General features: G+C 59.0%; 1 protein-coding gene across 1 annotated transcript; it reads right to left on the reverse strand.

Annotated features, from left to right (window-relative positions):
* Nucleotides 1-9,875: 9,875 nt before the first annotated feature.
* On the reverse strand, nucleotides 9,876-11,511 carry GBX2 (gastrulation brain homeobox 2). The gene is made up of 2 exons (XM_057316118.1): nucleotides 10,898-11,511; nucleotides 9,876-9,984 (listed from the first exon to the last, which is right to left on the reverse strand). The coding sequence occupies exons 1-2, from the start codon at nucleotides 11,509-11,511 to the stop codon at nucleotides 9,876-9,878; spliced, it is 723 nt and encodes a 240-aa protein (XP_057172101.1).
* Nucleotides 11,512-16,561: the final 5,050 nt, after the last annotated feature.

A 16,561-nucleotide genomic window follows, 5' to 3' on the forward strand; every position in this document is an offset into this window, starting at 1 on the left:
GACTTGGCTAAATGTCTCCAAATTAGGCTGTAAACCCCTCCATTTACTTGGCTGTCAGGTGGCTGGAGCAGGGTAATGGGGGGTTGAAGGACCATTACCATTAGTATTAGTATTGTTATTATTCATTCATTTTTAGAAAACTTCCCAAAGGCCCAAGGGACCAAGTGGGGAACAGGGCCAGCACAGCCCCCAAGAGCTCAGGGCTGCCCGGGTAGACCACCACAGAGCCCCTCATGTCCCCAAGATACACCGAGGGCCCTGTTGTCCTAAGTCCACGGAAGTGAGATGCTGACCAAGTAAGTATGTCTCAACCTTTGCAGAGTGGGGGTTGTCTCTGAAGAGAGGGGGACCACCCGCAAGGCGGGTTCATCGTCAGCTCGAAGCCCAGGTGCCCTGAGAGCTGTGTTTCTGCAGGAGCCAGCCGGGCCGCTCAGCTCAGACGGTGACAGCTTCCTACAGCTTCCCCAGCAGGTTTATCCGGAGGCTTATCCAGAGAGGGAACACAGGAGTCAAGGGGGCGTCTGCGTGCAGGAACCGGGTGGCCCCGAGGGCGCTGAGCTCTAGGCAGCTAGTCTGGGAGAAGCTTGGACACAAGCCCTGCTGTGTGGGTTGGGGGGCCTGGAGCCGCCCCTCCACAGACTCATTGTCCGGGGAGCTGGGAGAGGGGCTGGTGAAGACCTGCTCATCCCACGGCCTCTGCCCAGGCTCCCCCACCCCGCGTACCCCTCTTGTCCACGCTGGCGGGGGATGAGGGCCTTGCCTTAAACCTCGGGGCACACTGGTCTCCCCATGATCGAAGTGGCTGTCTTACCCTGGGCTCTGAGCGCCCAAGGGAGCATACAGCCCCCAGCGCCCTGTCGGGTCCCCCATGCCTAGCACAGAGCCAACAGGAGTATTCTCAACCGGGGACCGTTCCCCTCTCCTTGAGGGCACTTTTGGCTGTCACATGACTTGGTCACACCACTGGCTTCGTGGGACAGTCCCACACCACCACAGAGACTGTTGTGCCGCCAATGCCTGGCCGTCCGCGTGGAGGCGCTCTGCATACAGGTGGTGCCGGGGTGGGCAGAGGGCAGCCTCCAGAGGTGCTCTCGGGAACCAGACCACTAGTAGCATCCCCTCATCTCGTCCCCCGGCCGCCTCCGCTTCATTGCAGAACTCCTTTCTGGAGGGAGAGAGTAATTAGGGGAAAGAATGAAATCTCCTGACTTTACAAATGTGACTTTGCAAAATGAGGCAGGAAGACAAATCTGTCTTCACTATTATTCATTAAGGAAAGTCCTTTATAAATCCCAAATTAACAATTTCTCATTTAAAGATGGGCGATTATCATTCTTTTCTGGCAATTTATAGCTTTCAAAATGCTGAAATATGAAAATTATTGGCGAGAAAATTCCAGCCATGGTCATGGAAAATGGGAATCCACTTCAAAACTATTGACAAACATTTAAAAAACGTTCCATACTCTAAAGTCTGAAAGCAAAAATCCCATGCCTACATGTGAAGGGGCTGCTTTCGTGTGTTCCCGACGACCCCAGGAAGGTCAACACTGGACGGCACAGAGCACCGCGTTACTAGAAAACCAAATGGCGAGTTAGCCAGATGGTACACAGCCCGCAGATTCGCTGACAAGGGTCAGGACACCATGCGTTTGCATTCTGCGTTTTTCAATGCTCAGGCTCCTACTAGCTTTCTAAATAATCCCTCCAGACACCTCTGGAGGGAGATGGGTGTCTGTGCACAGGAGTAACTGGAAATATTAGGAATGATGAAGGCCTTTCTGAAATGAGACTTCACGTCATTAGTCATGATTTACGCATCCCTGAGACCTCCCCTGCCAGCGCCCAGCCGAAGACTGAGAACGAGCTGGAGCAGGACTCCCGTGGACAGCCAGGCCCCCCCGGGGGGCTCCCCACTCAGGGGCTAAGGTATCCCCGCACATGCTGAGATGGTCTTAGCCGGTTAATAGAGGAGGCAGCCTGCTGAGGTCCGAGAGCCGGTTGCCCAAGGATGGGAGCCCAGGCGGTGCAAGTCGGAGGCTGCGACCGCGGCCGGGCGTCACCATGCACCTCGTCTGTGCGACATCATGAACCTCCCCAGAGACCAAGACACCTTGAAGGTTCGACCCTTGTGCAGGGTCATCAGGTGAAGAAACAACGGTTCAGTGGGGTGAACTGGTTTGATCCAGTCTAGCAAGACTCTCTCCAGGGATCTGTGCCCCTCCCTCTTCCTGTGCCCTTTGCAATGCCCTGTGCTCCGTCAACCACAGGATCTAGCCAATTCCAAATAAAGATGCTGGACTCTGTGAAGAGAAAGGGAAACTTGAAACAGGACCAAAGCGCCCCCAGCAACCACCCCACCTTTGCCTATCCACTAGCAAGAGTGCTGTCTGGAAGCCCTTTCCCTCCACTGGCCTCCACCTCCCCCCTTTTCCCCAAGGGGCCCACTAGGGGCCCCCCCACCAGGGGGCCAGTGGTCTTGTCCTGAGTACCCAAGGCTTGTGCAGAGACAGAGATCAGGTTTCGCAGTGATCCAGGACAGACCCCACTGCAAGCTCGACCCAGCCTAGGCGCCTTTCTCCTAGTGGTCTAGCTACTGCCTCCGCCAGCAGGGGGCCTCTCCCCTGCCTCCCCAGCGCCTGTGAGCTCTGAGTGCGCAGGTGAAGCCCTGAGTACGGGGTGCTGTCATTCCTGATTCTATTTGCACTCTAGGCCCCAGCTATCTTGGCTGGCGCGGTGGAAGAGGGGTCCCGGAAGCTTCAATGCTGAACCACCCAGCTTGGGTTCAGACTGGCTGGGCTGCATCGACCCTGCTTGCAGGTTGCAGGGAGGCCCCTCCAAGGCCTGGTGTGGTCACCCCCACCCCTGCGGCTTGTTTCCTTCCTCGGTGTGGCGGCGCTTGGTTTTTGTCATTCAAAGCCAGGGCTGTGCTCCCACCCTGGGGTTAAGCGGCCACTTCCAAACCCCCAAGGCGCTCGGCTCGCTGCGGGGTCACCACACCAGGTGCTTGGGCCGAAGTCGGCCTGGGGGTGGGGGGATCGGGCAGCGGATTTGAGTCGGCTGGAGTCTGGGCCCTCCGGCCAGGGTTAGGGGTGAGGGTGGGGGTGGGAGGCTTAATGGGATCATGTTGGTGTAATCCCATTTCAGCCTTTGTCGTTCGGGCAGCCGCAGTGACCGAGCTGGGGGGCCGGGCCCTTTAAGACGACGCGCGGCCACACCAGAGACAGACCAGCACGACAAAGGCCCCGAGGGATCCGGTGGCGGGAAATCAGGAGATGAAGGCGGTGAAGAGGGAGGGTGGGCGCCCAGCGTGACGTCCGCCTCCATGGCTGGGCCCTGCCGCAAGCGTTAGGCTGGACACCAGGCCGCTGTCTCTAGGCTTGGGCAGGGCCCGCGATATTGGGCGCAGGGCCTGGGAGAGTTACCCCAGCAAAGTCGGTTAGGGTCGAGAATGAGAATCGCACGCTGGATGGGAGGCCGCGCCCACCGACGGCCTGCCTGCCTCCATCGAGCTGAGAGCGGCGGGGGGTGGGTGCGGTGAGACCAGACCTGCTCTTCTCTCCTTTGGGGTATGGGGCATGGAGCGCACGATGGTTCGGGCAGAACAGGCTCTCCTCGCGGTCTCACGACCCCTCCCTGAGCTGCCCTGGCCTCGGCTTTCCCCTCGGAAGAGCACGATGGGAAGGGGTAGGTCAGAGTCAGCGCACTGGTGGAGGTGGGGTGTTGGTGGTGGACTGCGGGGTTGGGAAGGAGGGACAGCCCAGAGTCCACACTCGGGGGTAGCTCAAAGGCCAGATGGGGTGGGGCGGGGCTGGGCCGGACATGGACCTCGGGAGGGGTCATCCCAGAGACTAGAAGGGGGATGGTGGTGCCCGCACGGTAGAGGTCGGGGGTGTGTGGGGAGATCACAGAGGCCAAATGCGGTGAGGGGACACGGAATACGGGGTGGGGTGTGGGGGGGTCAGAGACCAGACTCTGGGCCTCCACGAAGTGGCAAAGAAATAGGGTGGAACACAGAGGCGCAGCCCCCTCCAAGGGCCTTGTGGCGGTGGAGGGTATGGTCCCCAAGTCGGGGGGGCCGCTCAACTTCAGTGGGCGCCTCTGAACGGCGTTTTTGGTTCCCCCAGTGGGGTGGGACTCTTGGCCATTGGGGATCCAGGGAAACGGAGAAACACCGCAAGGCGGGTTTAGACGTAGCGGGGAATCGCACCTCTCCACGCGCTCACACCCCCACCCACACGCACACACTCACACCCGTGCTCGCCACAGAGCCCTCTCCGTGGGGAGGGAGGCGCTTGCAGGGACCTTTGGGTCGGAGCTAGAAATCTGAGCGGCTTCAGGGCGGCGGTAGCACGGGCCGGCCTCAGGGGCTGGGATTAAGGGGCAACCTCTCTTGGTCCGGAGGCGGGGGTTCCTGGGACCCAGACTTGGCGATGACCCGCAGCAGCCCCAGCGCCCGTAGCGCCTCTCGCCCCACGGGCACCGGGCCTCGCGTGCATAGTTGCGGGCCTGTCCCCTCCTTGTGGCGCGGAGCTGGCAGTGCGCGCCTGCGTAAAGCGCGCGCGCTGCGTAAAGTGCACTTCCCGCCCCGGGCGCCACCAGGCTGGTCCGCCACGCTGGCCGGAGCCTCTAGGCCCAGTCACCCCAGTCTGCGGCCAGTCGGAGGGGGCAATGCGCTCCCTGACCTTTCTCCAAAGCCACGGAGGGCGGAAGTCAGCTTAGGTCTCTCACTTCTGAACTACTCAAATAGGCAATCAATTTTTATGATGTAATTTATAATTTATGCAGGTTGTCTTCATACATATGGTGTTGCTTTTGTGTGTCGGGGTTTCAGGTGCTTTATTACTCTGACGGTGTGATTTGCATTCATGTTAGGTTACCAAGATCATATTTCTCCTGTTTACACCATAAGGGCCCAAAATGAAGATTAATGCCTCCTGCCTTCTCGGGGGCTGCTCCTGGTAGACCCCAGACCGAAGCTTCCCCCTAGACTCCCGGAGCCTGACTCCCCAAGAGCCCTGGCGCCGAGCTTCGAGCTTCTCGGGAGAAAGAGGCCCTGGCCTCAGGGCCTTCCAGGAAGTGTGGGCCCTGCAGAGGGTCCAAGTAGGCCACCTGCTCAGACTGTGCGCTGGAACAGAGGCCTGGGGTCTCTGGTACAGAAACAGGGCGCACATACAGGAGCCTCCTTCCCAGGGAGGCCACGGCCGGACGTGGGCAGGCCGCTTGGCTGCATGGTCACTCCAGTATCCCGCAGGCTAGAGGAGAGCCAGTCGAGGTGGATTCTACTGCTGGGCCTCGGGAAGCCACCTCCAGCTTCCCGGGCCGCAGATGAGATCTGGGAAAGCTCAGGATCCGAGCAGGTGGTGACCACATCCTGAGGTCCACCGGAGTGACCCCTCCTGACTTCCAGTGCATCCAGAAGCCCCTGCCAAGGAGGGGACAGCAAACGACTCCACTTGGGACCGGGCCGAGGGAGCAGCCGCAGGGGCCCTCTGCGAGGCTTGCCAGACGCAGCTGAAATGATTAAGCCAATTAAGCTCGAACAAACAGACTCGAGGCTAAGCGGGCTTTGACCCCTAGAGCAACCGCAGTCTTGGAATGCAGGTGCTTGGGCCACAGCCATAGGCCGAGTGGGAACCGCTGATGCTCAGACAGCCATAGACTCGGGATGGTCTTGGGAGGCGCACCAGACCTGGAGGGCCCCCACCCCACCCCGTCCACCCTATTTTGCTGAAAAGCTCCTGTAAAGGAACCACCCAGGGGGCTGAAGACCAGGAAGCACAAGCTGGGTGTAGAAGCACGTGCTGCATCTCAGAAATACCCCCCCTCGTGGGTGGGGGTTGGGGAGGGTCCAAGTGTTGGTGGCCCAGACTGCCCCAAGGATATCCCCAGCCCCTGCAGGGAGGGCGGGAGAGGTTGCTTGGGGGCTCAAGACCAATCTCAAGAGGGCTCTGCTTAAGGAAGTGTAGATGTGTTTTCAAAGCACCTTTGGGTCTCCAAAGGGGGGGGGGGCACCCAACTCCCCGGGGAACTAGGGCAGAGGGTCCCCGGTAGGGTGGCTGTTCCTTCACCCCCCTACTACATACCCCTGCCCAGGTTGGTGGACAAGGGGTGCTGGCAGCCCCCGGGGGCTCTAGCGGATGGCTGGGGGCACAGGGCCGGGAGCTCCCAAGCGTAATTATTTGATCTGCAGATGTAAGTGGAATTTATTGTAACAACAAATATAGTGATGTCAAAACCCAGCCTCGGATTAAAGCCGGCAGCCAAAGGGGAAGTGTATTAATTTCCAGCAGCATCTCAGGCCAGAGCCTATTAGAAGAAGCTATTCTTCAGGCCCCCCCATCAGAATTAATCATTGGGAGTTAATTTGAAGCTCAGACAAGTTGCTGTTAATTTAGTGCAGGGAGGACGGGATGGAATAAAAAGCTGAGGTGCTGGCCGAGCCTCGTGGGTCTCATTAATCAGCCAGCTGAGACGGCCTGGCTTGATTACAATTTGCAAAAAAATTCATTAGGGCCCGGGCGATTGACAATTTTTCTCTCTGCCTGTGATGTGACTCATTAGGCAGCCAAATGAAAGCCATGATGACGGCCATGATGACAGCGGCCATCAAGCGCTGCTTGTTTATCTTCCTCCCCTCGGCCTGTCTCCCGGGCCGCGGCCTCCTCACCAGGCTCCCGGGGGCGCCCCGGCATTCAGGGGTTGGGGGGGCAGCTTCCTGAGAGAGCAGGGGGCTAGGGTGGTGGCTCCAAGTCCGCAGGCTGGGGGAGCCCTGGCCCTCTCCTCGTGCTTCCACAGGGCGGGAGGGCCGGGCAGCTCGGTCCCACCCCCCACCGGGGTGGGGATTCCTGAAGGTGGCCCCCCAGTTTCTAGGGAGCTTCATTTTCCCGCGAGGTTGCGTAGCTAAGGCTCTGAGTCCCTCAGTGCCTTCTCTCCCTACCATGGGCTTTGGGCGAAGATGCGTAAGAGTTACACCTGTTATGGTGTAAGGGTATATGGGAAGCGGGGGGACTCCAGAATCTACCCCGCTCTCAACACCCACGGTTCTTCCCGCAGGCCCAGAGTGCCGGGTGGGGGCGCCCCCGCCCGGGAGGCCGCCGCTCCTTCGGCTGGGACCCTGCACCACCAGCCACTGTTCCGCCGGGGGCGCATATCCATCCCGCCCGGGGACCGACTGGCTCAGGTGTGGGGGGTGGGGGTGGGGGAATGGGATGCGGTGGGGGCGGCGTCTCCGCTAGCCTCCAATGCGCGGTACCGGCGTGTGGCCGGGGAAACCTGCCTCGAGCAGATGACGCCAGCGGGCGATCCGGGTGCGCTCACGGCGGGCCTCTGGAGGGGTCAGGCGGAGCCGCCGGGCCTGGCGGACCAGGTGCGGGTGCAGGGAAAGGCCCCGGCGCAGCGCCCACCGCAGGCCCCAGGGCTCTGGGGGAGGGACCGCAAGGAGCCCCCAAGCTCTCCGCGCCCCGCAGAGCCGGCTGAGGCCTTCGGAGGACGGGCCACTCCGTTTCATTGTGCTCGAAAACCGAGTCTGGGCCATTTTCCGCCCCTGGAAATCTTGGGAACACGGCGGGAAACGCTGACTCGGTCGCCTCCGTCCCTCACCTTGTGCCTGAAGTGCTGGCCGAGGCCTCAGTCCCCAAGGCCCTCCGCCGCAGGCAGGTGACGGGTGGTCAGCGGTGTAAATTAAGTCAATACTAGTATTGACCAGGCGCGACGTGCTTCCGCTTCTAGGGCTGAAAACCGCGGCGGGTACGGCGCGCGGCTGCTTCGGAACCTGCTCCCCAAGCCGAAGGCCGAGGTTGGTGAAGCCTCTGGCTTCTCTTCGCCCTTCAGGCTGCAGGTTGGCGGGCCGCGCTCACTGGGGCTCGCCCGCTCCACGCCCCTGGAGCGCCCGGGGCCCGTCCACGACAATCTCCAGTGGGCCTGGCCCGGAGCTCCGGGCTCGGGAAAGGAGCCGGCGTCAGGGCAGGGCTCGGGCGCGCGGTACCCGGGTGTGGGGGCAGTGGGACTGGGGGGCCCGGGCACGTCCTTCCCGCGCCCTGGGGGCCGCCCCGCCGAGGCCGGGAGCTGCCCAGCTCTCAGGCACCCTTGCGGACCGGCCGCCACCCCGCCTGCGTTCCTCTCCCCTACCCTCTTTGTGCTGCAGCCGGCCCCAGAGCCTTTGGGGTGGGGCGGTGGTCCGGGCCCGCCCCTCCGACCCCGCCCGGAGAGGGAGGTGCCCGGCCCGCCGGCGCTCCCGGCTCGACGAGCCCAGCCCGGTTGGGTGGGTTTCTGCTCCCGTCGCAAGATAACGCCCGGAGCCTGATTTATGGGCGCTTGGGTCAGCTTGGGGAGCGAGCACCGCTCCTTTTCCGACCAGGGACGTTTGGAAGGAAACGCGTTTCCTCCCCGGCAGTGGTGGGTTTAGAGCCTCAGGAGTTTGTGAAAAGCCACCTATACCCGCACTCGCTTTCCCTCTTCGGGGCGCCCGCCTCCTCCTCCGACCGGAGTTTGCCAGGCTCCTAGGTATTGATTCGACCATGTGAAAGGGGAGATGCCAGCTTTCTAGGAGGAAAATTAGGCTTCCTTAAATTTATAACCCAACTAGAGCTCTTGCTCTCCACTTAAAAACCTGGTAAGGTGCAGGGTGGCTCGTGTCCAGCCAGCCTGCAGAGACCAGGACAGGGGACTTTTATCCCATACTGGCCCGGGACCAGTCCCCTGGCCATTCCCTAGTAGTGCCATCTAAACAGTCAAATCTGGACACACTTACGAGACCCAGAGATTGGTCTTTTTTTCCTTCTCTCTCTCTCTCCTTTTTATTATTCACAAGACTGAGATTGTTTAAATGTCATAACTTATAAGAAAATAAGCGACATTGAAATAAATTAAACACAACGGAGACGTGCTTCGAACATGGCTCAGATAGGATGTGCAACCCCAGGAAAGAAAGCCAGGCAAAACCAAAGCAAAGCAAATTTCCAGCCTGCCCCCAAACATCTGCTTTTCGGTCAACTAAAACAAAAAACAAAAAACAAGATAGAAACAAAAGTAAGCGTAAGCCCCATGGTGTGTTCTTGAGTGTCATGTTTTTACCTTTGGAAAAGTATGGAAAGGAGGCTGCTAAGCGCGGCGGATTACAGCAGAGGTTTTGTTTTCTTCTGGAATGTGAGTGGAGAATATTACTGGGTAGTTTGGTCCTATAACTTTCAAAATACTGCAGCTGCGATCCAGTTTATATAGATATCTATGTACAAAGTAGGACAGTATAATAAATATTTAGTGTATCTTCATGTGTAGCTGTAGCCCCTTCAAAAGCAGTCTTGTAAGCCTTTTTAATGAATATACTCTCAATGTGCTTGGGATGTCCAAAGTTGGGGGGGTGACTTTGAGTTTGCTTCAAACATGGCAGAGGCCACTGCGCTTCCCTGCAGCGCTGCGGCTTCCCCACGGCAGGCCAGGCCCCGGCTCTCCCTGGGCCCTCAGGGTCGGGCCTGCTCCAGCTGCTGGTGCTGACTTCTGATAGCGAACCTGCTGACGTGGACGGGGATGGGCACGACGATCTTGGGGTTCCTGGAGGGCTCCCCTGTCTTGGAATTGGCATTGCCAGCCTTCACGCGTTTCCACTTGGCGCGCCGGTTCTGGAACCAGATTTTCACTTGCACCTCGCTGAGTTTGAGGGCGTGGGCGATCTGCGAGCGCTCGGTCAGCGAGAGGTACTTTTTGCAGTGGAACTCTTTCTCCAGCTCCAGCAGCTGCTCACTGGTGAAGGCGGTCCGCCGCCGCCGGTTCTTGCCCGTGGACGTGGTGCTGCCCGCGGCGCCGCCGCTCGGCGCGGTCTCCTCCAGAGCGTGGCCGGGGTCTTCCTCCTTGTGAGCCGCCTGGCCGGTCAGATTGTCATCCGAGCTGTAGTCCAGATCGCTCTCCAGCGAGAAACTCTCCTCCTTGCCCTTCGGGTCGTCTTCCACCTTTGACTCGTCTTTCCCTTGCCCTCTGACAGCCCCGACTGAAAGCAAAACCAAACGGCGTTTTATTACATTTCGCACACTGGCCCTCCTTTCCCCTTCCCACCGTCACTTGGGCCTTTTCCCCCCTTAGCGGATTGTCTTTCTATGACATTAACACATTGTGATTTCCTGGCCTTTGAGGGGCAGAGAAGGGGGGGGGGCGTGAGAAAGCTCAAAGGAGGAAAGACAGTACAGACTAACGGCCCTTTGCCCAGAACCATCACTCAAGGGGCCGCCAAGCCACGTCTGCACCCTCCCAGCCTCCGGCAGCTTAAGGCAGAAGTAACAGGAGGCCTGAGGCCCAAGAGAGCGTCCTCTTTGTCCCCACGGTAGGGGCTGGGTGAGGATGGAGGGGGAAATTCATGATCCAGTGAAATTTTAGTGAACCTCAGTTACATTGCAGTCAAAGTGGGGACACAGGGAGGTACAGATCCCAGACCGTGTCTTTTTTTTTTTTTTTTTTTGAGACAGATAATGTTGGCAAAAGGGAAGTTTTGTAGCCTTAGGAGAAGTTCCCACCAGACACCCCAACACACACGCAGACGCACAGCCTCCCAGGAATCCGCTTCTCCCGGGCAAGCCCAGTGAAGGGGTTTAATAGGTCTGGGCGCCCCCGGCCCCAGCACACGCACTGCTGAGACGCACAGCCTAACCCGCCACCCCTAAAGGCTGAAACCTCTCCGGGACCCCAGGTCACGGCGCGCGGGAGGGGGGATAGACTCATCCAAACTCGCCGCCAGACAGATAAGCCGCCCCGCGCAGCAGCTGGCCCCAGGAGCTAAATGCCACTCCACCCCCTAGCTTGTTGCTCGGCTCTAAATGCCCCCCGGAGGCCTAGCGGCACAGCTTGGCCGCGTCCTCCTGCTGCTCAGGAGGGGGGAAGCCGGGGCGGGGGTCGGGAGGGGGCTCGGCCTCGCCCCCTCGGCCCCAGCGGGAACTCGGAGCTGGCTCGCCCCCGCCCCCTCCCGCCCCCGCGCCCGGGTCGCGCGCGCCGCCGACTCACCGAGCGACGCCTGCACAGCCTCGGCCGCGGAGAAGGCAAGCAACGAGCCCTCCTTGGCCAGGAAGCCTTTGCCGTCCTCAGTGTCGGCTTGCAGCGCCTCCGCCTTGTCGAAGTTGCCGCCACCCGGCAGCGGCTGCGGCGCGAACTTGCGGGCGGCCGCCGCCTCCTGGTGCTGGGGAGACGCGGAGAAGCCTCCAGGCAGCGTAGCCATGAGCGTGGAGGTGAGCGCCATGCCCTGAGCCAAGCTGGAGCAGAAGCCGGTGGGCAGGCTGGGGATCTGGTGGTGAGGGTGAGCGGGCGGCAGCGCGGGCTGCAGCGCGGCCTGGGGCAGCGCGGGTGGCGGCGGCGGCGGTGGCGGCAGCACCACCGGCCGGTAGGGCATAAACATGGGATAGCCGGTGTAGACGAAATGGCCGGGGCTGGGCTGCGGCGGGCTGCCGATCAGCGAGTCTATGCTGAAGGCGGTACTACTCCCCAGCGGGCGCTGCATCATCATCAGCGAAGGCGGGAACGCTGCGCTCATAGACGCGCTCGGGAGAGGCCAGCGAGAGGCGAAAAGTCCCCGCGCCGCCGCCAGGAAGCCCGCCGGGCGCCGGGAGCACAGCCGGGTGCGCCGGGCAGGGGCCGAGCAGGACCCTGAAAGCAGGCGCCGCCGACCCTCAGTCCTGGGCGGGTTGCATGCCCGGCGGGAGCGCGTGCGGGCGGTGCGAGGGGTGAGGCCGTGCGCCCCGGAGTGGAGAGGGCACCCGGGCCCCGCGGGCTAGCCGGTGCCGCTGCCCGCCGCCTGCCCGTCGGAGCCCGCGCGCGTCTCGTCTGCCACCCTCGGCCCCGGCTCGCAGCCGTCGGTGCGTCCGTCTGTCGGATCCGCAGTCCGTCGCCTCCCGCGGGCTGCTGGGGAGCGCGCGAAGCTGGCGCACTTGTCTTCGGCGGGCGCCGCCAGCACCTTTAAATCGCGCTCCTCTTTCTCATTCACATTTTGCCTGCTGCCCGGCCGGTCTTACCTCACGTGGGGCCGGGCGCCGCCGCCTATTGGCTGCGCAAGGAGGGGGCAGGGTGAAAACGGGGCTCCACCCCTTCCACCAGGGCTGGCCGAGAGCGGGCTGCGGGCGCCACCGGCGGAGCGCGCGGGCCCGAGAGCCGGGACCTGCGCGCCGGGCCCGCGCCGCGCAAACTTGAAAGGGACTGTTGGCTCCAAAGCTCCAAGGGTCGAAACCCGCGGCCCGACAGCTTTGTCGAGGCCGCCTCCCAGGGCAGCTTCCGGGGTTAGGACCTACCGTGGCTGGGCCAAGGGCGTTTTATTTCTTCCTCAAATGCACTGGAACAAACCTGGCCGCGGCTCACCCTAGCGTTGGGTGCTGCTGCTGCGCCCGTCGTCCAGAAGAGGTTCCTGGAGTTGGGAATAAGGTCCTGCCCCTTCACATCCGCCCCAAGGGCGCTGGTCGGGAGCCGGAATGCCCCAGCCACCGGCGGAAGCCGGCTGGGTTGCTCGCCGCGGCCCCCCGCGCTCCTGGGCGGGGCGGGGAGGCTGCTGGTTACCCCATCCCGACCTGGGCCCTCCTGTGAGCGATCCCTTCTCATTTTTCATGACATTCTTAATCATCGCACCTATTTACACACTTTGCCTGCGCGCACCAAAATAACAACCACGATAATTATGATAATAAAGCGAGTCCTTTATCTGCTCCATCCTCGGGGAGGAAGGGGGAGTTGCTGTGCCTCCAGATTGTATAACGTGAGATTATCCTGATGAAAGCTTTATGATGTTTGCTCAAATAAAAGCTGCGTTTTGTAAATAGGCGCTAATTAAGCACGTTGAGAACGGAGGGAGCGCTCACCCCGGCGCCGCCACCCGGTTTCCTGAGCGAGGACTCGAGGGCGCGCGGTTCCCCTTTGCCTACAGCAGGATGGAGCCCGTTCCCTCAGGACGTTTCCCCTGTCTCGACAATGGTAAAACCCCAGAATTTGGGAGTAAGGGAACTGGAGGGGAGGGAGTGGGAGCTAGGGAGGTGCTTATCCCTTTCCCTGTGACAAAAACAAGAACTTCCAGTTCTTGAATTTCTCTTTAAAAATGGAATCTTCCGTTGCAAGGGCAGCCCGTGCAATGCGCGCCAGCGCGCGCGGGGCTTCCACGCGCCTCCAGGGCCTCGGCTCCAACTTCCCGGATCTAGACGTTCGCCGGGAACGGCTGACAAGCACCTGGCTGGCGAGGAGAGGAGAGAAGGGCATTGTTACATCAGTCATTAAAAATCAGCTCACGCCGAGGAGCTAGTGGTTGGGGAGTTGGCCCGTGTTGGACGTGTGTTATGTATCACTTACAAGCACATTTAATTGGGAGATAAAGATAAATCGATCTTTATGAATTTATCGACCCTATTCTTTGAAGCTCTTCTTTCTCGCTCTTCTTTCTCCCGCTCCAACCCCAAGGCCCCCAGGGGGACGTCTTAATTCCAGACCACCTCTTCAGCCGTGAGTCTGGCCAGGAACCCACTGCCCACCCAAAGGGCCCTGGAGGAAAGCAAGGAGGGTGCATCCCCGGCGCCCCCGAGTGCTGGGAAAACTCGCTGGCCCCGCCGCCAGCCGCTCTCCTCCTGCTCGCCTCCTCCCCCCCCGCCCCACCACCACCCGGACAAAGACGTCTCGAGCGCGTTTCCCCACTCCAGGCCGCAGTAATAGATGGCTCCGGCGGCAGGCGGTTTGAAAGGAATTCATTAGGACGCTGCTGACTGTACCGCTTGCACTCCCTTCACGCCCAGACCCTGAGGTGGCTTAGGCGGTGTGAGGGGGAATCGTTGGAATGCGCGGGGCAGGAAGTGTCTGTGGGGTCTCTAAGCTCTATCCCTCTTTCTCCACTCCTCCAAAAGAAGAAAAAGAAGAAAAGGAAAAGGAAAAAAACAATCGAAGCCCAGGGCAAAAGGCTGATTTCTTTATGAGCATAATAAATACTCCCTCTCATTATGAGATAGTTACAGGCACACAGTCTCTGGTATGGTTACCTTGTTTTTTGAATACTAAGAAAAAAATGTTCGACTCCTTGCTTGATTTACGTTGCTACAGCCGGGTCTCTGCGCCGCTCGACACTGGCGTGCCTCTGTAAGCTGTTACTCATTTTACCTAGGCAGATTTGCCATCCACTTTGCTATTTCCCCGTAAAAATGTTGTTCTAGGGACTTCTGTCACCTGATTACCCTCCGAGAGACAGGGATTCCTTTGATTATTTTGGTGATAATTCTACATTTAAAGTTCAGCAAGAAGATTTAGGTCCGTTGAATTATAGCTACACTTGAAATAATTTGATGGCATATTATTTGCATCCATAAATTGCTCTGGAAAGTATTGACTGCGGGGGTTATAATACTAATCTTCTTTTATTAGTGAGTTCAGAGAATTCTCATCAATATGAATTTTATTTACTAGTGTGCTTTTTCTCGAATGCAATGCAGTAATATTTTCTCATCTAATGCTTAACTGCTCAGAAAACGACTGTTCGCGTCATAAAAGGATTCTTGTGTTTCGCCGTGATTAACAAGATTCATTCGGGGCACCTCAGCTACCTGCAAAGCGGGGACTGCGGATAATAAAAGCCCCTAGAGTTCTTCCTCGTCTCCTCGGAGAGATTTATGGGTAGCGAGCGACAGGTACCTGTTTATCCATCCTCTGGATTCCTACCTGCTTACCTCGGAACTGCCTCAAACTGCAGAGCCCTTGGGGTGACTCGGCCGGGCCCAGGCTGCGCAGGAAAACCACCCCGCACAGATCTTTGCAACTTTGCCTTAAAAGGTCCCCCACCCCCAGCTCCCTCGGATTAGGAAGAAGGAAGGATACAACCGCAGGCACATCTAGGTCCTCCAACTCCAGCCAACTTCCGCGAACTTTTTTTGTCCCCCCGGGAAGGCTCCCGCGGGGAGGAAGATGGCCCACCCCTTGGGCACTTTCCTCGGCCGGTGCCAGGCTGGTGTCAAGATCGTATTCAGCCACTTAAAACCTCAGACGTCAGTAAAAGTGATGGTAATTAAGTTGTCTCCACGCTTCGGGGCTGTCCCAGTCAACGTTTGCATGCAGGTGTATGGAGACCGAGTATGAAATGCTAAATGCCCAAGGCAATGAATATTCATGTGGCAAACTTGCGTTGGCCCGCCGAGTCCAGCCCGGTGGAGGAAGCCGCGCGAACCGCGCGTTTTCGTGCGGCCGCCAGGGTGGAGGGCGCGGGCGGTCGTGGAGAAGGGGCAGCGTGGGGTCTCCAGGTCTCCGTGGGTGCGGAGACACCAGCAGACCTAGCGGGCCGGGTGCTCCTGCCCGCCACCCAGTCCCAGGAGACAGGCTGGTTTCTCCGGCAACCGTGTTGTTTTTATTTATAGAGACTTTGAGTGACCTGATCATTCGGTCACTGCAGCAGCTCTTGCTCCTGGCAATCGTTGGGAAATAGCTTGGGATGGGTTTTATTTATGGAAGGGCAATTGGGATTCACACCCAGCAAACCCACAACAGTCCCTCCCAAGCCCAAGACGCACTTACAAAGGGGTGCTTGTGTAAAATTCCCCATCAGACACACCAATTTGCAAGTAGCAGAAAGCATTGAAGCCTCATCTTTTTTAACTATTTTATTCAGCCTTTTTTTTTTTTTAAATCTGAAAGCCCAAAATAGACTCCATGTGGTTCTAAGTGAAGTCAGCCCTTGGCTGGCTTTGAAATCGCTCCTGCAATTATGTAAAAGAGCCATTCACTAACAGGACGGAATTAAAAGGGATCTCGCCCGCTTCCCTTTCATTGCCAACCTCTCCTGTTTGGCTTTTCAAAGCACTTCCAACACGATGTCTTTCTCCAGGACAAAAGGCAGAACAAAAAAAGTCCCCAAACTTGTAAATTGAACGTCAAGGGAACTTTAAACAATTTAAAGCCCATAAATAATGATAAAGAGGACGGGCAAAAAAGGCAAACCCATTCAATTAATAGAGTTTCCCAAGCAAAGATCAAGTGGTTTATAAAATGAAAGTCTTTGGTTTCATTATTCTCCTTCTTGACCATGCAGAAAGCAGGACAGGGGGTTTTCTAAAGCGCCCTGAAGAAGAAACACTTGGCGGGACTGTGTGTGCGGCGACATTCTTACGTAGAAAGTTTTGCTTTTTTGTCCCCCACCCTCAAAGTAGGAGAAACAAAACCACACACCAGAAATGTGAAGGGAAGGAGACTTTGTGTGTGTGTGTGTGTGTGTGTGTGCATTTTCTTGGGGGAGTTGGAAAATGTTCCCCGCAGGCCTGAAGGCCCGGAAACCTGACCCTTAACACCTGCGCCTCCCTCCCCACCCCAGCGCGGAGGAGCAGGCGGGGCCACGGCCTCGTGGCCTGCGAGCCGTGCCCTGGTGGGATCTAGGGTCCGGGGTGAGGGGGTTCCTGCACCGCCCGGGAGCCTAAGGGCTGCAGGCGTGGACTCGCCGACCTGGCACTCCATCCTGGGCTCGGCTGCAGGCCCGGGCCCTAGGCGTCGGAGGACTCAGGTAGGGGTCCTAGTTGCTTTTCAGAAAGCCCTACAGGTTGGAGTGGGGAGTGCGTGACCACTCTGGGTACTGGATGGCCCGG

The sequence above is a fragment of the Ursus arctos genome, unplaced genomic scaffold (genome assembly GCF_023065955.2).
Source record: "Ursus arctos isolate Adak ecotype North America unplaced genomic scaffold, UrsArc2.0 scaffold_1, whole genome shotgun sequence".
Lineage (NCBI taxonomy): Eukaryota > Metazoa > Chordata > Mammalia > Carnivora > Ursidae > Ursus > Ursus arctos.